This window comes from Erithacus rubecula, assembly GCF_903797595.1.
Source record: "Erithacus rubecula genome assembly, chromosome: 3".
NCBI classification, from domain to species: domain Eukaryota; kingdom Metazoa; phylum Chordata; class Aves; order Passeriformes; family Muscicapidae; genus Erithacus; species Erithacus rubecula.
The window spans coordinates 137,668,300-137,692,253 of record NC_136689.1 but is presented as its reverse complement, the minus strand read 5'-3'; the positions used below and the strand labels follow the sequence as shown (position 1 = coordinate 137,692,253).

At 68.2% G+C, this 23,954-nt stretch overlaps 1 protein-coding gene across 1 annotated transcript in view; it reads left to right on the top strand.

Moving 5' to 3' along the window:
* Positions 1 to 3,373: 3,373 nt before the first annotated feature.
* The window catches only part of PLEC (plectin), a 56,492-nt gene continuing 35,911 nt past the window's right edge, over positions 3,374 to 23,954 (top strand). The window contains 11 exon segments of the mRNA XM_079301833.1: positions 3,374 to 3,860; positions 17,134 to 17,195; positions 17,808 to 17,822; positions 18,388 to 18,477; positions 18,750 to 18,785; positions 20,192 to 20,269; positions 20,369 to 20,461; positions 20,586 to 20,752; positions 21,762 to 21,877; positions 21,950 to 22,056; positions 22,755 to 22,874. Coding sequence (XP_079157959.1) covers positions 3,389 to 3,860; positions 17,134 to 17,195; positions 17,808 to 17,822; positions 18,388 to 18,477; positions 18,750 to 18,785; positions 20,192 to 20,269; positions 20,369 to 20,461; positions 20,586 to 20,752; positions 21,762 to 21,877; positions 21,950 to 22,056; positions 22,755 to 22,874 — 1,356 coding nt within the window. The 5' untranslated portion in view covers positions 3,374 to 3,388.

Sequence of the window (23,954 nt, the reverse complement as noted above, 5' to 3'; positions counted from 1 at the left end):
AAGGGGGGTTCTGTGCTGTGGGGGGGTCTGTGCTGTGGGGGGGTCTGTGCTATGACGGGGGGTGTGTGCTATGGGGGGGGTCCGGTGCTGGTGGGTGGGGGCTGCGTTGTCGCTTTTTGGGGGGGTCTCTGCTGCACCGGCTCCGGTCCCACCCGCTGATCTGGGGGGTGGGGGTTGGGGGGCGGGGGGCGGTGTCGGTGCCGCAGGGGCGGGGCCGCGGCCGGGGGGAGGGGCCGGGGGCGGGACAGCCCCGCCCCCCGGGGCTGCGGGAGCGGCCGGCAGCGTGCGGGAGCGCGGGCGGCCATGGAGGGGGCGCGGGGCATCCACCACGAGATCGCCTCCCTCAAAGGTACCGGGGCGCGGGGCACCGGGAGGGGTCCCGGGGCCAAATCCGCGTCCTGGGTGGGGGTCCCGCTGCCAGGGGGGGTCCCGCTCCCGGGGGAGGGGGGGTGGGAAGGGAAATCCGCGTCCCGCATCGCTGCTGTGCCAGTGTCGCAGCGCGGGGGTCACGGGGACGCCCCGGTATCACACGGAGTTTCCCGGTGCCAGCAGCGCTCCCGGAGCGCTCGGCCGTGAGTAACGGGTCGGTCACGGGGCTGCTGGTGGCCACCGGGCCCCTGTGTCACCGCAGCGGGCACGGAGCCACCGCGGGGCCCGCAGCGCGGCGAGGGTCGGGCTGGAGCGGAGCCCGGAGAGAGAGAGGAGGGACCCGGGAAAACCGGGATGGAGCCGGAGGGTCGGGGTGGGAGGGACACGGCGAGGGTCGGGATGGGATGGGATGGAGCTCGGGGGGGTGCGGATGATCCTGGCGAGGTTCGGGATGAACCCCGAAAGGATCGGGGCGCCCCGCGGCTGTGGCGATGCTGCAGACCCCAGAGAGAAGCCCCCGGTTCGTGTCCCCAGCGAGGGGACCCCGGTTCGTGTCCCCAGCGAGGGGACCCCGGTTTCTGTCCCCCCCGGGATGTGGCCAGGCTGATTTTGGGTGAGAAACATCCCGGCACCGGGACCCCCGCTGGCACCGGCACCCCGCCAGCACCGGGACTCCCACCGGCGCCGGCACCGGGACCCCCTGCGGCCCCGGCCTCATTAGGAGCAGCCTCTGGCCGCCGTGCCCTCCTCAAACAGCCGCGGCTTTGTTCTGCAGGGCACGGGGAACCCGCCAGACCCCGGCACTGGCACCGGCACCGGCGCTGGCACCGGCACCGGGACGGCAGCGCCGGGCCCAGGGCCAGAAGCCGCTGCCCGCCCCAAATTTGGGGGGCTGCCCCTCCTTGGGGTTCTATGAGTTGGTTTTAGGGGTGAGGGGCGCACACGGCACCGGGTTTGGGGGTGCCCCCGGGATGCGGAGCTGCGGGCTCAGCCGCGGGGGTTTTGGGGGGGCGATGGGGCAGCGGCAGGACGCTGGCGGTGGCCCCGCTGTCACATCGCGTTGGATCACGGCGGGCGGCGGGCGCTGACGCGGCATTTCCCGCAGGGAGCCGCCGGCGCGGCCGTGACCCCGCTGCGGGCTGGGGGTGCGGGGCGGCGGCGGGGGGGACACAGGGTCCTGCTGCCCCCATCGCTTCCCTAGAGATGCCCCCATCGCTTCCTCCACCGCTCCCCTATTACTGCTCCCCATCGTTTCTCATCTCTGCCGCCCTTTGTCCCCATCCCTGCCCCACATCACTCCCCCCAGCCCTCCCCCAGCCCCCCTCGCTCCGTCTGTCCCTCCCCGTTGCGGTTCTGGGGTGCTGTGGGGCTCAGGCAAGTGATGCTCTCCCAAAGGATTCCTTGCCCAGTGCTCCCAGTGCCCCTGCACTGGCTGTGCTGGGTGTCCCAGCGCTGGCAGCCCCGTTCTGTCGCCCCCCTCCGCCCTCCAGGATGGGGAAGTTGTGCAAGTCGTGATGGGCCCCTGCGGGTTTGGGATCCCCCGGACCTGGCAGTTGTGGGGTGGGCACCCCACAAACAGCGGCCCCCCCGCCTGGGCCGCTGCTCCCCACCAGTTAATCCCAGTGAACCCCGCTGTCACTCCCAGTAGTGCCATGGGCAGGGACTGGGGTGCTCGGGGGGTGTCCCCCCATTTCCCCCAAGCTGAGGGGGGGCTCCTGGTGCAGCATCGCTGTGCCCCGACCTCACTGCGCTTGGGGGTGCTGAGGGAGCTTTGGGGGGTTCCTCCTCTTTTGGGGTCTCTGGGCCTCGATCGGGGCAGCGTGGGGGACCCCCCAATTCATCCCTCAGAGTTCCTCCTGCTCTGTGGTGTGGGTGCCACCCCCGCACCCCCAAACACACAACCTGGGTGTCCCCATCGAGGAGGGGGTCCCCGGTGCTGGGGCTCTTCCCACTGCGGTTCGGGGGTCCCCGCGGTCCGGGTGGGGGTCGCAGGGCGGTTCTCCGTTCCCGGTGGGGGTCGCAGTGCGGCTCTCGGTGCCCGGGCAGGAGGGGGGGCTCAGGGGAGTGGCAGCCGCCTCGTCCCCACCTGCCAGCCGGAGGGCGTGGCGCGGGTGGCGCAGCTGTGTCACCGCCCGGCTGTGGTACTGCCGGGCGCTGTGCGAGAGCCGTGGGGTCCCCCTGGCGATGGGGGACCATCAACAGGGGCAGGAGCAGCGCAAATATTGACGTGGCAGGATGTGGCACCGAGCCCTGCCCGGGCACCTGCTCATCCCCCTGCGCGACCCCCGCCCGCGGCACTTCGGGGTGCAGGGGCGAGTGTGGGGGGCCGTGCCCGGCTCAGGGTCTCCCCCCTCTCAGGGACCCCCCCTCACGGTCCTGCCCCGAGCTCAGAGACCCCCGCAGCTCAGTGTCCCCCTCCCCCTGAGCCCAGGGTCCCCTCCAAGCCCCACGAACCCCCCCCCCCCCACATTGGCTCGGGGTCCCCCCGGGCACCCCGCGGGGCCGGTCCCGGGGCGGGGGCGGGGCGGGACCCGCGGGGGTTCCCACGCAGGAACCGGCCGGGTGGGTCGGGCCAGGGGGGGAAGGAGAGGCGGGTCCGGCCGTGCCCCCCCCGGGCGGGAGCTGGAACCGGGGAGGGGCCGCTGGTGAGTCAGGGCTGGGCCTGGGGCCCCCCCGAGCCCCCCCGAGCGGGGGTGGAGCTGCAGCCGCTCCCGCCGTGCCGGCAGCCAGCGCCGCGCCGTGTCGGATCGCGCCGGGACGTGCCGGGCCATACTGGGCTGTACTGGACTGCACTGGGCTGTGCTGGGCTGCACCGAGCCGAGCTGGACCATACCGGGCTGGGCTGGAGTCGTGTTGGACCGTACTGGGCTGGACCGGAGCGCGCTGAGCTGGGCTCTGCTGGGCCATACTGGGCTGGGCTGGGCCATACTGGGCAGTGCTGGGCCGGGCTGAGCTGTGCCTTACGGACTGAGTTGGGCTGTGTTGGGTGAGCCGTAACCGAGGCGAGCCGAGCCGAGCCATGGTGGCGGGGATGCTGATGCCGCTGGAGCGGCTCCGCTCCATCCTGGAGCTGCTGTTCCGCGAGGGTGTCCTGGTCGGGGAGCGGGACGGGTGCCCCCGGCGCCCCCACCCGCAGCTGCCCGGCGTGGCCAACGTGGAGGTTCGCCGTGCCATGGCCTCGCTGCGCTCCCGCGGCCTCGTGCGCCAGACGGCGGCCTGGCGACACCTCTACTGGTACCTGACGGACGCCGGCGTCGCTCACCTGCGCCAGTACCTGCGGCTGCCGCCCGACGTCGTCCCGCGCTCCCTGCAGCGCGTCCCGCGGCCCGCGGTGCCCCGGGCCGAGCCCCGCACCCAGCGGGCGCGTCCGGCCGGCGGCGAGCGGCTGCTCTACCGCAGGAAGGACGAGGGCGAGCGGCACGTGGAGCCCGTCGCCGTCAGCGCGGGGCTGGGGGTGTCCCAGCCGCCCCCCCAGCCCGGCCCGGCCACAGGTACCTGGTGCTCCGGTGGGTGGGGGGCACTCGAGCCCCTCTTTTCTCAGGGGACAAGTCCTGAAGTTGCCCTAATGCCCCCCCTGATTTGTATCCTGAAGTTCCTCAAGCTCTCCCTGCGTCCTAGCCAAGCACGGGGTGGGGGGTCCCTGCAGGCACGGGGGGGCTGCTCACCGTGCCCCCCTGACCCCACGGGGACCCTCTGGGCTGGAGTGATCTCTGCGGGATCACGGGGTGCAGTGAGGTGGCTTCGTGGGGTCCCCAAAAAGCCGGTGGGGTGATGGGACCCGGGGAGCTGCAGGGGTGACATTGCTGCCACCCCCCCGGGACTGTGCCAGGGTGGGGAGGCCGTGGGGAAATTGGGCTGTGGGGGGCTGTGATGTGCCGTGGGGGGGCTGTGATGTGCCGTGGGGTCCCCGTGCCGGGGGGAGCAGCATTTCAGGAGGGCCCTGGCGGGTGGGGGGGAAGCATTCCGCGGGGATTTCGCACCCCGAGCTTCCGTCCCCCCCCCGTGGGCCGGACAGACGGCGGCAGCTGGGGCGGGCAGCGCTGCTGGGGAGGGGGCTGTGACTGCCGGGGGGGTCCCCATCCCCGCCTCGCCGGCGACACGCGATCCCGACACACGATCGGCGGCAGCTGGACCCGCCGGGGGTGCGGGGCGCCCGGTGTCCCACCCACCCCCCCGCGGGCGGGGCAGCTGCGGTGCCGCTCCGAGGCGGCGCTGAGGGCCCCCGGTCCCCGCGGGCTGTGACTCAGCCCGTGGCCGTGGGCAGCCGCCTCCGGGCCAAGTTTCCAGCCCGGAGGCGCCGAGCCCGGGCCCTGCCAGCGCCGTGAGTCACCGGCCGCCGGGGGGGCCGCTGCTGCCCCGTGGATGCGGGTCCCGCGTCCCGCGGGCCGGGAGGGCTCCCCGAGCTCCGGTCCGCGGGTCACGGCTCCCGCCGGGCTCCGCTCGCCGCCCGATCCACGCGTGGGGCGCGATCGCGGAGCCCCGGCCGTCCCGTCCAGTCCCGCCGTGCCAGTGGATCCGGCTCCGGGCTTTCCCTCCGCCCCGGGAGCCGCTGCCGGAAAACCCGGCCTGGAATAGCGGCTTGCGGGGACGGGGTCGCGCCGGCAGCGGGGAAATGCGGGGTCCCCGTGGAGCGGGGGGGATCCCGGTGCCCCCCATCGACCCCACTTTCCCCCAGCTCGGGGGTCCGGCCTCCTGCGGCGGCAGGGCCGTGCTGGAGCTCTTAATCCCGATGCCACGGCGACCCCCGAGGTGACGGGCTGGCCACCTGCCCCGCTGCCGGGGGCTCCGGGGGTCCTGGGGCGCCGCCGCGGTGGCCCCGTCCCGCCCCCGCCCGTGTCATGTTCTAACTCGGGCTCGGTGACGGGACCCGGTTATTTATATCGGCGCCCGCCCCCCCTCAGCCCCCGCCGCCACCGGCGGAGCCGCGCTGCGCCCTCGCTCCGCGCTGCGCACCTGTGTCCCGCACCTGAGTCCCGCACCTGCCCGCACCCTGCCTGCCCATGAAGGTCGTACCGGGTGGGTGAGACCGGCGGGGCTGCGGAAAGGACGGGGATAGTTTGGGGGCGGGGGGGGGGCTGGCGCCGCCGGGGCGCGTTGTCCCGGGATATAAAAAGCAGGAATATGAAGGGGACACTCCGGGGGGGGGCACGCGGAATGGAGGGGGGGGACAGGACACGGTGCGGCGGGCAGGAGGCGTCTCCAGGCCGCGGTTCGGGAGGGGTTAAGGCGGAGCGGGCGCTGCCCCGCGGGGGCGGGCGCTGGTCCGTCCCTGACCCGCCGGTGCCGAGCCCGTGCCGTGTCCCCCATGGAGGACAGCGGGTCGCTGTTCCCGTCGCTGGTGGCCGCGGGACACGCGGCATCCCTCGCCCTGGTCTGGTACTGGCGGCGGCGGCGGGACGAGCCGGGGGGCACCGGTGAGTTGGGCTCCGCTCGCCCCCCACCCCCCCCCCCCCGCGCTTCGCTCGGTTCGGCCCCTCGCCCCGCCACCGGCCCGGGGAGGGGGGGAGCCACCCACACCTGCAGCCCCGAGTGGGTGGGGAGGGTCCTCGAGGGATTTAAGTGGGACCCACCCTCCCAAAGTGGGGTGGGGATGAGGGGAGGGGTGTGTTGTGCTGGTTTTTGGGGGTGGGGGGGCTTCACCTGCCGGAGGTGGGGGAGCGGTCCCCGCGTGGGGGGGGGGGCGGTGGTACCCAAGGGTGACTCAGCACTGGCACAGGGTGGTCCCCCAGTACCCACCCCCTCCTCACTTTGACACTTTCACGAGTGGAGCTCCCACAGCAGCTCCTGGCGCTGAGCTCTCTGCCCAACCCCCCCGCAGCATCCCCATCCCCAGCCGTGGAGCCGCCAAATATTTTTGGGGACGGGTATCTGGTGACACGAGGAGCCGGGGAGGATGCCGGTGTTTGAGGTGGGGTCCTATGAGACCCCCACACGCGTCCCCGGCAGCCACCTGCTTCCGAGCCGCCCCTGCCCTGCCCCGCGGCGCTTCCAGGGCGTTGGCCGCGGTTTCCGTCAGTCTGTGTGCGGCACTGGCACCGTCACGGGGCTGCCGCCGCTCCGGGATGGCCCCGGTCCCGCTGGGAATTCACCGCCGGGCCCGGGCCCGGTGCCGGTGCCAGATAAGGCGGGCAGGGCACCTTGGCCGGGCCGGAGCCCCCGCTGCTCCCAGCCGGCAAAGGGGGGGCCACTGTCCCTGGCCGCGGTCCAGCCCGAAGGACACCCCCAAGGTCGCACCTGCCCGGGGCCATCATCCCGCCGGGAGCTGCCGGGGGGCGCTCCTGGGGTCCCTCGGGGGCTGCTCCCGGTGGTCCCTGTGGCGGGGGGTGTTCCTGGGGTCTCTCCGGGGCTCGCAGGGTGCCCCGGTGACCCCTGTGCCAGGGAGGGCTCCTGGGGTCCCTCCGGGGCTCGGGGGTGCCCCCGGTGACCCCTATGCCAGGGAGGGCTCCTGGGGTCCCTCCGGGGCTCGGGGGTGCCCCCGGTGGTCCCTGTGCCACGCCGGGGCGATGGGCTTGGTTTGAGCCCTGTTCGTGAAACCCTCCTGGGGGGGACGGGGGGTTTCCCGGTGCCCATGATGAGTTTCCCGGTGCCCGTGATGAGTTTCCCGGTGCCCACGGTGGATTTGCTTTGAGCGCTGTTCATTAAACCCTCCTGGGGGGGACGGGGCGCTGCCCGGTGCCCGCGGGTGGGTTTCCCGGTGCCCACAGAGGGGCTGCCCGGTGCCCGCGGGTGGGTTTCCCGGTGCCCACCGAGGGGCTGCCCGGTGCACATGGGGGGCTGTTCCAGCTGTTTGGGGTGTCGCTTGTGGCACAGTGCCAGGGCAGGTGTTTTCGGGGGCACCGCAGCTCAGCCGGAGCTGCTCCCGCGGGGCTGGGAGGGCAGGGGGCAGCGGGCTGGGAGGGCAGGGGGCTGGGGGGCACAGCGCTGGGGGGCAGAGTCCTGGGGAAGCTCGGGAGGTGAGGCACGGCTTGGCAGCGCGCTGGCGGCGCCGGCTGGTTTTGGCAGCAGGATGCCGCTGTTTGTTTGGCCCCGCTCCGGTTTCCAAGGCTGCCACAGACGTGGCGACAGTGGGCGGGCGGGGGCCCCAGAGGTTTGGGAACCCCCCCCTGTGTCCCCCTTTCCTCTCCACTCAGTTTTTCCACCGCGCTGGCGGTTCTGGCGGTGCCAGGCCGGGAGGGTTTGGATGCTGTTTCTGGCCGCAGCAGTGACTCACCGGCCTCGAGGGGCCGTGGCTGGCAAGGCGCGGCATTCCCGGCGCGGCCCCCCCGGCACGGCCTCCGCCCCCCGGCACCGTCTCTGGCGGCCCTGGGGAAGCTCTTCCCGCGCTGTCCCGTGTCTCCTCGGCGGTGCGGCCGTGGGAAGGGTCCCGGAGCCGTGGGAAGGGTCCCGGAGCCGCGGGAAGCTGCCGGGAGCGCAGCGGGCGCATCCCCGGGACGCGTGTCCCGTTCCGGGCGGTGTTCCCCGCTCACCGGCTGCTATCGCCCCGGTTCGGCCCCCCCCCCCCTCCCGGCCCCCCCCGGCTCCTTATCTCCGCAGCACAGCTGGGACGCTGCCGCTGCCGTGGGGCAGAGCCGTGGGGTGGCACCGTGCCATGCCCAGCCCCCACTGCCGGGCTTTGCTGCTGGCCTGGTTCAGCCTGGTTCAGCCTGGTTCAGCCTGGTTGTCTCTGCCGTGGTGGGGTTTGACACCAGAGCCCCCCGAGACCCCCTGAGACCCCCGTGCAGGGCTGGGCCTTGCTCCAGCTGCCCCTTCAGTATCCAGCGTGCTGGAACGGGCTGTGGTCCTCAAACCACTCCAGTGCCGCCGTGCCATGTGTGTGCCATGCTGTGCCATGTCCCTGCCCACGTCCATGACATGCCTGTGTCCATGCCATGCTATGCCATGTCTGTGCCATGTCCGTGGCATGCTGTGCCATGCCTGTGCCATGCCATGCCTGTGCCATGCCCATGTCTCTGCCCATATCCATGCTGTGCCATGTCCATGCCATGCCTGTGCTGTGCCATACCCATGCCATGCTATGCAATGCCATGCCCGTGTCCATGCCATGCCATCCCTGTGTCCATGCCTGTGCCATGCCTGTGTCCATGCCATTCTAGTGCTGTGCCATGCCATGCCTGTTTTTGTGTCCATGCCATGCCTTTCTTGTGCCATGCCCGTGTCCATCCTGTGCCATGCTTGTGCCATGCCTGTGTCCATGCCATGCCCATGTTCATGCCATGCCATGCCTGTTTCTGTTCTTGTGTCCATGCCATGCCATGCCATGCCATGCCATGCCATGCCATGCCATGCCGTGTCCGTACCCAGCAGTTGGAGCCCCCCCAGCTTTCCCCAGCCGCGCTCGGTGCCCGCAGCCGTGCGGGCCCGGGGGTCCCGCCGAGCGGCCGGGGTTGGGCTCGGCGCTGCCCGAGGAGCAGGAGGAGCCGGGCTGGCGGCGGCCGTGGGCTGAGTGACTCACTGGCCGCGCTCTGGATTCCGCTGCACTCCCACCAGACGCGGCCGGACGCTGCGCGGGGCGGGGGGCTCCGGGCGAGCGGGACGCGCAATGGGCTTCTCGCTCTGCTGCTGCTGCTGCTGCGGGCCGGGAGAAGGTGACCTGCGGGCCGGGGGGGTTGGGGGCATCCCCCAGGACCCCCGTGCCCGCCGCAGGCCCCTTCCCAGCACAAACGGGGCGGGGGCGATGGGCACTGGGGGTCCCACCTAAAACCACCCTGAGGCAGAGGGACCCCTGTGGGGAGGGGAATTCCGGGAATGTGTGCTGCATAAGCGGTTCGCGCTGGGGGGCACGGGCTGCCCCCACCCCCGGTGGGGTGCTGGAGATGTCGGGGTGCCCCGTGCTTGGGGGCTCCGGGCGGAGGGGGGGCGCGGGTGGGGCTGTGTGGGGGTCCCGAGTGCAGGACCCGGGCTGTGGGGTGGAGTTTCCCCTCGGGTACCCCCGGGGAGTCCCTGTGTCCCCCCCGGTTCTCTCCGGTTTCCCCGGGCGCTGCGGGCGGTGGCGCAGCCGGACTCGCCGAGGGGAGGGCGGGGCGCAGCGGGGCGGGTCCCGCCCGTTTCCCCGTCCCGTCCGCCCGGTGCCGCCGCTCGGTCCCGGCCGTGGGTCCGGCGCTCGCTCGGTGGATGGTGGCTCCTCTCCGGTCCGGTGCGGTGGAGCGGCGCGGCAATGGCGGCTCCCGGTGCCGGTGGGGACTGGCTGAGCGGCGGCTCCGCGCCCGAGCGGCGGCGGTACCTGAGCGCCCGGCTCTGCTGCACCGGTGACCGCGGGGACGCGGGGGAGGCAGCGGGGGGGTCCCGGGGCGCGGCAGGGGAGCGCGGGGGGGTTCGCGGCGGGGGTGCGGGAGCGGCAGGACGGGGGGGACACCCGGGAGGGGCGGGAGGGCGGGGGGACACGGGGAAGGGCGGGGGAAGCGCGGGTCCCCCCCCTTGAGCAACGCCCCCTCCGTGACGCCGCCCTCGGGGCCAGGCTGAGCTGAGCTGAGTTTGGGGCGGGCTGAGCCGGGACGGGGTGGTTGTGTAAATGTGCGTGTTTGTTTCTGTGTTTATTTCTGTGTTTATTTCTGTGTTTGTTTGTGTGTGCACGTCTGTCAGCGCACACAGGTGTGCGGGAGCCTGTGCGCACCTGTGCGGGTCAGCGTGTGTCTCAGTGTGCACGTGTGTGTGTTTATGTGTGCTTATGTGTGTTTGTGTGTGTTTATGTGTGCTTATGTGTGTCTGTCTGCACACAGGGTCCCGGTGCATGTGTTGTGTCCAAATGTGTCACACGCAGTGACCCACAGGTGTATTTTCTGTGTGTGTTTATATCTGTGTGTGTGTTTGTGTGTGTCTGTGTGTGTATGTGCACGACATCCTGGTGCATCTATGTGTGCAGAAATGTCACACACGGTGGCAGATGTGTTCTCTCTGTGTGTGTGCACACAATGTTCTGGTGCAGGTGTGTGTGCACAAATGTGTCACATGCAGTGACACAAATGTATTTTCTGTGTGTGTTTGTGTGTGTGGGTGTGCACACAAATGTGTCACACGCAGTGGCACACAGATGTATTTTCTTCTGTGTGCACACACGGTGTCCTGGTGCATCTGTGTGTGCAGAAATGTCACATGCAGTGGCAGATGTGTTTTCTGTGTGTGTGTGTTCACAGCATGTCCTGGTGCAGGTTTCTGTGTACAAATGTGCCACATGCAGTGACACAAATGTATTTTCTGTGTGTGTTTATGTCTGTGTGTGTGTGTGCACTGTGTCCTGGTGCAGGTGTGTGTGCAATAATGTGTCACACACAGTGGCACACAGATGTATTTTCCGTGTGTCTGTGTGCACACAATGTCCTCTAGCAGGTGTGTGTACAAATGTGTCACATGCAGTGACACACAGATATATGTTCTGTGTGTGTGTGTGTGTGTGTGTGTGTGTGCACTCGATGTCCTGGTGCATCTGACAAATGTGCCACATCTGACAAATGTGTCACACGCAGTGACACACAGATGTATTTTCTCTGTGTGTTTCTGTGTGTGTGCACATGATGTCCTGGTGCAGGAATGTCACACGCAGTGGCAGACGTGTTTTCTGTGTCTCTGTGTGTGTGTGCACGATGTCCTGGTGCAGGTTTCTGTGCACAAACGTGTCACACACTGTCACACAGATGTATTTTCTGTGTGTGTCTCTGTGTGTGTGCACACGGTGTCCTGGTGCAGGTGTGTGTATCCAAACATGTCACACACTGTCACACAGGTGTATTCACTGTGTCTGTTCACACGTGTGTGGGTCTGCTGGTGTCTGTGTGTCTGTCTCAGCTCAGCTCCCCCTGCCCACCCCTCCTGGCGTGCTCCCACACCTCGGGGACCCCCTGTGGGCCCCAGTGCCTCGTGTGCCCCTCCTGCTGTGTCAGGTCCCCCTGGTGCTGACCCTCTCCCTGCTCTTGTCCCTCTGCCCCTCTCCCAGTGTTGTCCCCCTGCCCCTCTCCCTGCTGTTGTCCCCCTGTCCCTGCCCCTCTCCCTGCTGTTGTCCCCCTGCCCCCGCAGCCCTTTGCCGCCCCATTGTCGCAGCCTGGATGTCCCCCGGGTGTCCCCACGGCCCCGGTGTGGCAGCTCAGTGCCCGGTGCAGTGTCGGGGTGGGGGCGGCTCCCGGGGGTTCCCTCGGAGCCCCCAGACGCCGTGGGAAGGAGCCGGGCCGGCCCGGTGGCGTCGGCAGCCGCGGGCGAGGCTGAGGAGCTCCTGCCCGGCCGGCCCGGCTGGCCCGGGAGGTACCGGGCCCGGGAGGTGCCGGGGCCCGGAGCTGCCAGGGCCCCGAGCCCGGCGCCGCCTGCCCCCGGAGCCGCGGGGCCGGTGCCAGGAGCCGCCCGGTCCGGTCTTCAAAGCGCCGCCGCGTCCTCCCGGTCGGTGCCCGGCGGAGCGGGTGCGGCAGCCGGGGGGCGCCGGTGCTGGGGGCGCCGGTGCTGGGGGTGCTGGTGTGGGGGTGCGGGTTCTGGGGGTGCCGGGCCGGTGTTGGAGGTGCCGGTTCTGGGGTGCGGCAGCCGGGGGATATCGGTGCTGGGGGTGTCGGTTCTGGGGGTGCCGGTTCTGGGGGTGCTCCAGCCGAGGGGTTCCGGTTCTGGTGGTGGCGGTATTGGGGAGTGCCCGTTCTGAGGATGTCAATTCTGGGGGTGTCGGTTCTGGGGGTGTCGGTTCTAGGGGTGCTCCAGCCGGGAGGTGCCGGTTCTGGTGGTGCCGTTTCGGGAGGGTGCCGGTTCTGAGGGTGCTGATTCTGGGATACTTGAGCTGCGATGCCGTTTCTGGGGGTGCTGCAGCCGGGGGGTGCCGGTTCTGGGGGTGCTGCAGCCAGAGGGTGCCGGTTCTGAGGGTGCCGTGTTGAGGGTGTCGGTTCTGGGGGTGCCAGTGTGGGGGTGCCGGTTCTGCGGGTGCCGGTTCTGAGCGGCGATCCGGTTTCGCCCCTCACCCCGGAGCGATCTCAGCCTCTCGGTCTCATCCCAGACCCCGCCGTGCCCGGTCTCGGTTCGGTCCGTGTGAGCGCGGTGCTGAACCACAGCGGTGCTACCCTTGTCCCTCCCCCGTCCGGTGGCACTCGGGGTGTCCCTGCCTCCCCCGCCGTGCGTCAGCAGGGCTCCCACCGCTCTCCGGGCGCCAGATGTGCCGGTGCCAGATGTGCCTGTGCCAGATGCGCTCTCGGCGGAAAAATGTGCGTGCCGGGGCTGGGGCCGGGCCGGTGCCGCCCGCATTCCGCGGCGGCCGCGCTGGCTCCGACCCAGCGGCACCGAACCGGCCGCGGCCCCGGCACGCACAGGAGACACGGGGGTGGGTGACACGGGGGTGGGTGACACGGGGGTGTCACAGTGGGCGGGGCCGGCGGGATCCCCTCGGTCGCGCGTTTGGACCGTGAGTCACGGCGGGACTCGGCCTTGGACTCCACACTGGGGAGGGGCGGGGGCGGCGGGACGGGGTGTTGGGGTGATAGACTGATATTGGGGTGCAGACACGGATATTGGGGTGATAGACAGGGGTATTGGGGTGCAGACACGGATATTGGGGTGATAGACAGGGATATTGGGGTGCAGACACGGATATTGGGGTGATAGACGGATATTGGGGTGATAGACACGGATATTGGGGTGCAGACACGGATATTAGGGTGATAGACGGATATTGGGGTGATAGGGGTATTGGGGTGATAGACAGGGGTATTGGGGTGCAGACACGGGTGTTGGGGTGCAGCCATGGATGTTGGGGTGCAGCCATGGATATTGGGGTGCAGACACGGATGTTGGGGTGCAGACAGGGATGTTGGGGTGCAGCCATGGATAATGGGGTGCAGACACGGATGTTGGGGTGCGACCATGGATATTGGGGTGCAAACAGGGATATTGGGGTGCAGACCCGGGTTTTGGGATGCAGCCATGGATACTGGGGAACAGGATGTGACCTTAGGGCACTGACGCGTGTGTTGGGGTGCAGACCCGGGTGTTGAGGTGCAGCCATGGATGTTGGGGTGCAGCCATGGATATTGGGGTGCAGACACGGGTGTTGGGGTGCAGACAGGGATGTTGGGGTGCAGCCATGGATATTTGGGTGCAGACACGGGTGTTGGGGTGCAGACAGGGATGTTGGGGTGCAGCCATGGATATTGGGGTGCAGACACGGGTGTTGGGGTGCAGACAGGGATGTTGGGATGCAGACAGGGATGTTGGGGTGCAGCCATGGATATTGGGGTGCAGACACGGGTGTTGGGGTGCAGACAGGGATGTTGGGGTGCAGCCATGGATATTGGGGTGCAGACACGGGTGTTGGGGTGCAGACAGGGATGTTGGGATGCAGACAGGGATGTTAGGGTGCAGACACGGGTGTTGGGGTGCAGACAGGGATGTTGGGGTGCAGCCATGGATATTGGGGTGCAGACACGGGTGTTGGGGTGCAGACAGGGATGTTGGGATGCAGACAGGGATGTTGGGGTGCAGCCATGGATATTGGGGTGCAGACACGGGTGTTGGGGTGCAGACACGGATGTTGGGGTGCAGCCATGGATATTGGGGAACAGGATGTGACCTTAGGGCACTGACGCGTGTGTTGGGGTGCAGACCCGGGTTTTGGGGCGTGCCGGGCTGGCAGCGCCCAGGGCAGCTGCACTTTCCCCCAGCAGTGCCAGCCCTGCGGCGGATGACGCGGGTGACGTTGGTGACATGGGCAGGGCTGTCGCCTCCCTGTCACCCCGAGGGGCTGGGGATTCTCAGCCCGTGCCGCCCTGCGGGTCCCCAACCCCGAGTGCCCCAGGGAGGGGCGTCCCGGGGGGTGCAGCACCCACCAAGTGGGGCACAACCCCTGGATTTACCACAATTGTCACCCACTGAGGGAGGGGGTGCCAGTGCCCCCACCCCATGTGAGAGCCCGTGGGGCGTGTGCTGGGGGTCTGGGCCGGTCCCCAGCCTGTGGGGACCCCCAAAAAGACTGAGGGTCCCAGCTGAGGCCTGGGGGGCTGGGGAGCTCCTGGCCATGGGGCAGAGGAGTCCTGGGGACCCTTTGTGAGGGGCAAGGTGGGTCTGGGGGACTGGTGGTCCTGAGCTTGATGACTGGGGGTCCAACAGCCCCAGGCTGTGGGTCCCATCCCCCCCGCTTGTGTCCCAAGACCCCGAGTGTGGGGTAGGAGGTCTGGGTGAGGGGTTTCTGAGCCCCCCGATCCTCAGGAAGGAGGGTCCCATCCCCGGGGGCGTCGCAGCCCCGCGTGTGACACTGGGCGCGCCCGTGCCCCGCGGGGCCGTGCCCCATCCCGCCTGCAGGCGCAGCCAGGCAAGGGTTAAAGCTCGGGAGTTTCCTGTGGGCAGGGTCGGGGCGTGGGGCGTGGGGCGTGGGGCGGGGGGGGGTCAGAGCCCCGTCTCCTCCCCGGGCCGCCCCACTCGCGGCAGGAGCGGCGGCGGAGCGGGAGGGAGAGCAGCGGGGTCGGGCTCAGCATGTCCCGGCCGCGGAAGAGCTCGGAGGAGGCGCCGGCCAGGACGGGCTCGGAGGACAACCTGTACCTGGCCGTGCTGCGGGCGGCCGAGGGGCGAAAAGGTACCTGGATGGGGGCGTGGGGGGGTCCAAAAGTACCGCAATGGGGGCGGCAAAGGTACTGAAACGGGGGCGTGATGGGGGTCCCAAAGGTACCGAAATGGGGGGTCCCAAAGGTACCAAAATGGGGGGGCTTGGGGGGTCCCAAAGGTACCGAAATGGGGGGGCATGGGGGGTCCCAAGGTACCGAGATGGGGGTGTGATGGGGGTCCCAAAGGTACCGAAATAGGGGCGTGGGGGGGGTCCCAAAGGTACCGAAATTGGGGCGTGATGGGGGTCCCAAAGGTACCGAAATTGGGGCGCAAAGGTACCGAAATGGGGGGGCCGCAAAGGTACCGAAATAGGGGCGTGGTGGGGGGGGTCCCAAAGGTACCGAAATAGGGGCAGCAAAGGTACGGAAATGGGGGGCGTGGGGGGTCCCAAAGGTACCGAAATAGGGGCGTGGGGGGGGGGGCCCAAAGGTACCGAAATGGGGGCAGCAAAGGTACCGAAATTGGGGCCGCAAAGGTACCGAAATAGGGGCGTGGGGGGACAGCAAAGGTACCGAAATTGGGGCCGCAAAAGTACCGAGATGGGGGGCGTGGGGGGGCCGCAAAGGTACCGAAATTGGGGCCTGGGGGCGCCGCCCCAGCACCGCACCCCCACCCGGGGAGGTGTCCCCAGGGCAGGCTGCGGGACAGACCCCCCGCACCAGGGCGGGGTCCCTGGGGGACGCCCCCGTGCTGGGTCCGTGTCCCCGGGGTTCGGGGCGGTGTCCCTGGGGCAGAGCCGCGCGCCGGGGCGGTGTCCCCAGGTCGGTGTCCCCGGGTCGGTGTCCCCGGGGCGGTGTCCCCGGGGCAGGCTGGGGGTCCGGCCGGGCTGTGGGGCAGCCCCCCGCGCTCTGGGGCACACCCGAGCAGACCCCGCTCCGCCCCATTCCCCAGCTCCATCCCCGGTGCCGCGCTCGCTTCCTGCCGCGCCCTGTGCCCGCTCCGGCCTCTCCCGGCGCCGCCGCCGCGGGGTGGGCGCCGCTCCGGGACCCCTTGGGTGTCAGAGCTGTGGGCTAGGGTGCCGGGGGACGCTGCGGGTGCCCCCCGCTCGGCGCTCGCTGTGCCCCACGTTTCCTTCCTTCCTTCCTTCCTCTCGCACCGTGGCCACTCCCGGCCGGGCCGGGCGCGCCCTGGCTGTGCCGCTGTGAGCCCGCGGGGCGCTCGGGGCTCGGCAGCGTCCCCGGGTGCTCTCCCGGCGGGGAATGTTGGCTGTGGGTGCCGCACGGGCAGATCCCGGCACGCTGCAGCGGGGCAAGACCCGGCACGCAGCGCCCGGCTCGGCACGGCGAGTTCTGGCCCCACGGCATCGCCCCGCGTGCGTGGGGTGGCACTGCGGGTCCCCGAGCCCTCCTGGGCACCGCGCTGGCTCTGGGTGACACTGGCGGTGACACTGGGGGACATGAGAGGGGAGCTGGCACGGTGTGGATCCTGTGGGATCCTGTGGGATCGCCGGTCCCCATCCCGATGCGTCACCGTTCCCATGCCATCCCCTAATGACAGGGCAGCGGGCAGGGAGCGCCGTGAGTCACTGCGGCCCCGCCTGGCGCTGTGCCCGCGCAGAGGGGTGTCCCGGGGTGTCCTGGGGTGTCCCGGGGTGTCCCGGGGCTGCGGGATGTCCTGGTGTGTCCCACGGGGTGTCCCGGGCTGTCCCACGGCTCTGGCACTGCAGACGCTGCGTGGGCTCGTCTCTCTCCATCCCATACGTGTCCCACCAGGGCCCTGCCTGTGGGCTGGAGCTGTGCCAGGCTGGTGCCAGCACAAAAACCCCCGTGGTTTTTATACCGTCCCCACCCCACTCAGGCCGTGCCCGCTGAGCCCAGGGCAGTGCCAGGGGGCTCAGGGCTGGGTGGGCACCTCCTCCTCCGAGGCACAGAGTATTCTGAGTTAAAAGGAGTTCCACCAGGTTCACCAAACCCAATTTTTAATTGTCATTTGTCCGTACTGGGGTTGAACCTGCATCCTCGGCGTTTTTAGCAGCTCGCTCTGGCCAGCTGATCTAATCTCAGTGCTGGGTGCTCTGGGTGCTGGCACGCTGGGGCCGGTCCCCGTTAGCTCTTTGCTTTCCCCACACCCCGTGACTCACCGTGCTTCCCCACAGCCGTTGGCTCACCGCTTCCTGCGCCAGCCGTGCCCCGCGGCGCCGCCGGCGGCGCCTGGATTCTGCCCGTGCCGCAGCCCCAGTGCCGCCGGCTCACCCGCCCCTCTCCTCTCTTGCAGATGAGCGGGACCGTGTCCAGAAGAAAACCTTCACCAAATGGGTCAACAAGCACCTTATCAAGGTATGGGCACTGTCAGCCCCGGTGCCAGGTCCCAAAATCACCCCCAGGCACAGCCCCGTGTGCCAGCACGGCCGGGGACGGGCAGGGTCCCCAGTGACAGTGACAGTGCCACACCTGTGGAACCACACCTCTGTGGTGGGGGTCTGCCCTCCGCTTGGGGTTTGCCCCCCTCTCCAGGTGGGTTCTGCCCCCCAGGTGGGGTCTGCCCCCCTTCCAGGTGGGGTCTGCCCCCCTCCAGGAGGGGTTCTGCCCTCCAAGGTGGGGGTCTGCCCCCCTCCAGGTAGACTCTGCCCTCCAGGTGGGTTCTGCCCTCCAGGTGTGGTTTTCCCCCCTCCAGGTGGGTTCTGCCCTCCCATGTGTGCCAGGAGGGAATGGTGCCCCTGGCACGTGGGGCTTCGATGCCCTCAATCCTGCCCCACTCCTGCCAGTCCCCACTGCCACAGGCAGAGCCCCACCTGGGCACCTGCCCACACTGGGACACGGCCCAGCCCCCCCGGTGTGTCCCCACATGTCCCTGACCCCGTGGTGCCACTGTGGTACCCCCGTGCTCTGCCCGTGCCGTGTCCCCTCTCTGCTCTCTCCTAACTGCTCTCTTCTCTCTGCCCTGTGCAGCACTGGCGACCAGAGGTAGGTCCTTCCTCTCTCTGTGCCCCACTGAGCTCTTCCTCTTTGCACACCCTCCTTTCTCCGTGTTGGGGGGGGGGGTGGGGGGGGGCTCTGGGGCTGCTGCTGTGCTGGGCAGTGGGTCTGACCCTTGTATGGTGGGTCTGACCCCTCTAGGGTGGGTCGGACCCTTCACAGTGGGTGTGACCCCTCCGTGGTGGGCAGTGGGTCTGACCCCTCTAGGGTGGGTCGGACCCTTCACAGTGGGTCTTACCCCTCCAGTGTGGGTCTGATCCCTCTAGGATGGGCACTGGGTCTGACCCTTCTGTGGTGGGCAGTGGGTCTGGCCCCCCCACGGTGGGTTTAACCCTTTCACGCTGGCTGTCCCTGCATGCCAGAGCGCTGCTGCAGTGCTGCTGGATCCATCCCTGCCCGGGGGAGCTGCTGTGTGTGTTTGGGGGCTCTGGGCACTCCGGCTGCACTCGGGGCTGTGTGTGAGCATCCTCTGCACTGTGGGCTCACACCCCCCCGCTGTGGCTGTGGGGTGGGGGTCGCTCAGCTGCCCCCTGACACTGTCACATCCCCGCAGGCGCAGCGCCATGTCAACGACCTGTACGAGGACCTGCGGGACGGGCACAACCTCATCTCGCTGCTGGAGGTGCTGTCGGGTGACACCCTGGTAGGTGCTGCTGCCCCGCCCCACGCTGACCCCACCCCCTCCGCCCGTCCTCATCATCCTCATCGTCCTCATCATCCTCATCATCCTCATCCTCCTCCCCCTCGCTGCCTGCCTCTGTTCCCTCTCCTCCCGCTCGGCCCTCGGTCTGCCCCGCGCTCCTGCCTCTAACCTCTCTTTGCTTTGGTGCCCTCTCTGCTTCCTGGCGCCTCCTCTTCCTCCTCCTCCTCCTCCTTCCTCTCTCTGCTCCTCTCCGCTCGGCTCGGCCGGGGCAGCCCCGGGAGCGCGACGTCCTGCGGACCTTGCGGTTGGTGAGTGGTTCTGCCGTGGGCTCTCGGCGCGGCCGCGCGGCCACCGGTGACACCGAGCGCGTCCTGGGACTGTCTGCGTGGCATGTGGCACGAGCCGTGTGCCATGAGCCGTGTGCCGTGTGCCATGAGCCGTGTGCCCTGTGCCATGAGCCGTGTGCCATGAGGCATGAGCCGTGTGCCATGAGCCGTGTGCCATGAGCCGTGTGCCCTGTGCCATGAGCCATGAGCCATGAGCCGTGTGCCATGAGCCATGAGCCGTGTGCTATGTGCCATGAGCCGTGTGCCATGAGCCATGAGCCGTGTGCTATGTGCCATGAGCCATGTGCCATGAGCCATGAGCCACGTGCCACACCTGTCCCAGTGGTCCGGCTGCGTGCTATGCCTGTCCTAGTGCCATCCCCGTGCTCTGGCTGCATGCTTTGCCTGTCCTGGTGCTCCCTGATGCCGAGAGCTGTGAGGGTGGGTGGGTTTCCCTGGGCCAGAGTGATCCCACCGTGCTGCAGCGGCACTGTGGCTCCTGGCACCACTGCGGGATGGGGTGGCTGGCAAGGGGGTGGCATGTGGCCACCAACTCCCTGGCTCACATGCTGGCCCCTTTCTGTGGGACAGGAGTGACCCTGGGGGCACAAGGGGGTTTGTGGAGTCCCCAGCTCTCCCAGTACCCAAAGCTGGGCGTAGCTGGTGGAACTTTGGCATTGCCATGGGCAGGAACCTGTGGAGAGCCTGCTCGGGCGGCACCCACCAGTTTGGGGGGCTCACCCAGCTTGGCACTTCCTGGTACTGCCGAGGGGACACTGGGGAGCTGCATGGCGAGGTGGCCACAGTGGCCACACGTGGTGCTGCCAGGACCGCGGTGCATTGGCAGCCCCAGCCCCCCGTGGGCACATTTCGGGCGCCGGGCTCCCCTCGGGGCGCTGTGTCGCTCCCGGTGCTGCGGGAACAGCCTGTGCCGGCGGGGGGAGCACGGGGAATGTCCCCACCCTAAAAGGGGCAAAGTGCGCGGGCGGTGCCATCGGCATGTGCCGGGATGGGCCGGATGGGGCTGGGGATGGCAGGATGGCGCGGTGGCATCGAGGGTGGGGTGCGGTGGCAGGGGCATGTCATGGTGTCACGGTGCTGTGCCCGGTGTCATGGCGCTGTGCCCGGTGTCCCAGCACTATGCCCGGTGTCACGATTGCTGTGCCATGGCCCCTGTGCCCGGTGTCATGGCTCTGTGCCCAGTGTCACGGTTGCTGTGTCACGGTGCTGTGCCTGGTGTCACGGCACTGTGCCTGGTGTCATGATTGCTGTGTCACGGCAATGTGCCCGGTGTCACGGCGCTGTGCCCGGTGTCACGGCGCTGTGTCCGGTGTCACGGCGCTGTGCCCAATGTGGTCGCACTCACAGCACTCCTCTCTGCCCCCCAGCCCCGGGAGAAGGGCCGGATGCGCTTCCACAAGCTGCAGAATGTCCAGATCGCCCTCAACTACCTGAAGCATCGGCAGGTGAGATGGGGTAGCACCTCCGGGGCTGTGCCTGCTGTGCCGCGCTCGCCCGTCCCTGTGCCAATCCTGTGCCAATCCTGTGCCAATCCTGTGCCGCAGGTGAAGCTGGTGAACATCCGGAACGATGACATCGCCGATGGCAACCCCAAACTCACCCTGGGGCTCATCTGGACCATCATCCTCCACTTCCAGGTGAGCCCCGCGGTGGGGACGGGATGGTGACACCGACGGGCCGGGACTGTGGGGTGCCCAGAGGGGCAGGAGAGATGGCACTGTGGCAGTGCCAGTTCCCAGAGTAACGGCCGTGTCCTGGCAGATCTCGGACATCCAGGTGACGGGGCAGTCGGAGGACATGACGGCCAAGGAGAAGCTGCTGCTGTGGTCGCAGCGGATGGTGGAGGATTACCAGGGCCTGCGCTGCGACAACTTCACCACCAGCTGGCGGGACGGGCGCCTGTTCAACGCCATCATCCACCGGCACAGGTGGGCACCGTGGGCGGGGCTGTGCCCGTGGGGCTCAAGGCCAGGTGGGGGGTGTGCCAATCCTGTGCCCGTGGGGCAGCTGTGCCAATCCTGTGCCCGTGGGGCAGCTGTGCCAATCCTGTGCTCACCAGGACAGCTGTGCCAATCCTGTGCTCACCAGGGCAGCCGTGCCAATCCTGTGCCCGTGGGGCAGCTGTGCCAATCCTTTGCCCATGGGGCAGCTGTGCCAATCCTGTGCTCACCAGGGCAGCTGTGCCAATCCTGTGCCCGTGGGGCAGCTGTGCCAATCCTGTGCCCTTGGGGCAGCTGTGCCAATCCTGTGCTCACCAGGGCAGCTGTGCCAATCCTGTGCCCATGGGGCAGCCGTGCCAATCCTGTGCCCATGGGGCAGCCGTGCCAATCCTGTTCCCGTGGGGCAGCTGTGCCAATCCTGTTCCCGTGGGGCAGCTGTGCCAATCCTGTGCTCACCAGGGCAGCCGTGCCAACCCCGCTCGGGGCCATGTGGGCGCGTGTTCCCCACGAGTCCTGGCACCAGGGCCTGTCCTGGCACAGCTGGTGTGCCAGGGCAATGCCAGGCAGGTCCTCACGGCTCCTGCTGGGACCTCTGCATGTTTTTCGGGAGAGAAAACATGGGCAGGGCTGTGCCAGGTGGGGGGAGGGACCTGCACCATGCCATGGCTGTGCCAAGCTCTGTGCCAAGGCACTGCCAGGCTGAGCTTGGCACGATTGTAGAGCCCACCAGGGATTGGGGTGTCAGCCCCACAGGGGATTGGGGTGTCAGCCCTGTGCAGGATTGGGGTGCCAGCCCCACAGGGGTTGGGGTGCCCAATTTACAGGACATTTGGGGGCTCTGGCTGTGCCATTGTTCCCACTGGTGACTGTGAATCCCCGCTCCTCCTGTCCCTGTGCTGGCTGTGGGGTGTGGGGTGTCCAGGCAGGAGCTCAGGCAGCCCTGGCAGCCCCAGGGAGGTTTTGGGGTCCCCCTGACCCCTGTTTCCCCTCACCCCAGGCCCATGCTGATCGACATGAGCCGGGTTTACCGCCAGAGCAACCTGGAGAACCTGGACCAGGCTTTCACCGTGGCTGAGCGGGATCTGGGGGTCACCCGGCTGCTGGACCCCGAAGGTACGGCCTGGGCTGAACTGGGGGGGTCCCTCCCCACCTCGGGGTCCCCCCTGACCCCCTCCCTCCCCGCAGACGTGGATGTGGCACAGCCAGATGAGAAGTCCATCATCACCTACGTGTCGTCGCTGTACGACGCCATGCCGCGCGTGCCCGAGGTGCAGGACGGCGTCAAGGCCAACGTGAGTTGGGCTGGGGCATCTCGGGGCCTCTGGAGCTCTAGGGAGCCAAATTCTGGAGCTCTTAGGATCCTACTCTGGAGCTCTGAGGATCCTGCTTGTCAGGTTATCTTCTAAGCAAGCAAAGCAGCTGATAGTTAAAAGGTCATTTGTTACAAAGCACATCAGTCTCAACAGGCAATGGCAAATGCAATGTGAGCAAAGCAGAAAAGCAAGAAAGGCAAAAGGCAAGTGGCTAAAAGCCACAATGGCTAAAAAGGCATCAACTCTCCCCAGTACAAACTCTTATACAGGATTTTCCCAACAAACTCAGACCAGCACTCCTTAACCTGTTACAATTCCAGTTTCTTAGCACACCAGGTTACCTATAGAACTACTCATATAATCTGTCTTGTTCTATGTGAGAAATGTCAGCAATACTCTTACCTCAGCTCTATTATGTCTCAGTTCTGTCTATAACTGTGCCTGATATCCACTGAAGATATCAGTGTATTTCAACCTTCACTAGAACTCACTCTGCTGCTCTGGCATTTCAAACCTTTTACTCACTAAAATCATTAGAGCTCATCCTAAAATTTATTCAATCCCTGCACTCTGATTTCTGTCTGAAGAATTCAGGGAGACCCCTGAGGCACTGAGTGCAGCACGGGGGGTGGGGTGTCACCCCCGCAGGGTCACGCAGGTGTCCCCTCTGTCCCCAGGAGCTGCAGCTGCGCTGGCAGGAGTACTACGAGGTGGTGACGGGGCTGCTGCAGTGGAGCCGGCAGCACTCGGCGCTCTTCGAGGAGCGGCGCCTCCCGGCCAGCTACGAGGAGATCGAGGTGAGGGCGGGGCCGGGGACACGGGGACACGGCCACGGCGATGGCAGGGGCGGGGACACGGGGACACGGGGACAGGGACAGGGATGGCGGGGGTACGGGGACAGGGACAGGGATGGCAGGGGCGGGGACACGGGGACACGGCCACAGGGACAGGGATGGCGGGGGTACGGGGACAGGGACAGGGATGGCAGGGGCGGGGACACGGGGACACGGCCACAGGGACAGGGATGGCAGGGGTACGGGGATACAGGGACAGGGACAGGGATGGCAGGGGTACGGGGATACGGGGACAGGGCCAGGGACACGGCCACAGGGACAGGGACAGGGATGGCAGGGGCACGGGGATACGGGGACAGGGACAGGGACAGGGACGGCAGGGGCGGGGACACGGGGACAGGGACAGGGATGGCAGGGGTACGGGGATACGGGGACAGGGACAGGGACGGCAGGGGCGGGGACACGGGGACAGGGACAGGGACACGGCCACGGCGATGGCAGGGGCGGGGACACGGGGACACAGCCACAGGGACAGGGATGGCAGGGATACGGGGACAGGGACAGGGACACGGCCACCGCGATGGCAGGGGCGGGGACACGGGGACAGGGACAGGGATAGCAGGGGTACGGGGACATGGGGACAGGGACAGGGATGGCAGGGGCACGGGGACAGGACTGGCATGGGACAGGGACACGGGGACAGGGATGACATTGGCAGGGGATGGGCACAGGGACAGTGACAGTGCTGCTGGTCTGGGGTGGACACAGGGATGGACACAAGGACAGTGCTGGCATGGACACAGGGATGGACACAAGGACAGGGACAGTGCTGGCACAGGGATGGACACAGGGATGGACACAGGGATGGACACAGGGACAGGGACAGTGCTGGCATTGACACAGGGATGGACAGAGGGATGGACACAGGGACAGGGACAGTGCTGGCATTGACACAGGGATGGACACAGGGATGGACACAGGGACAGGGACAGTGCTGCTGGCTGGGGATGGACACAGGGACAGGGACAGTGCTGGCATTGACACAGGGATGGACACTGGGATGGACAGGAATGGGCACAGGGA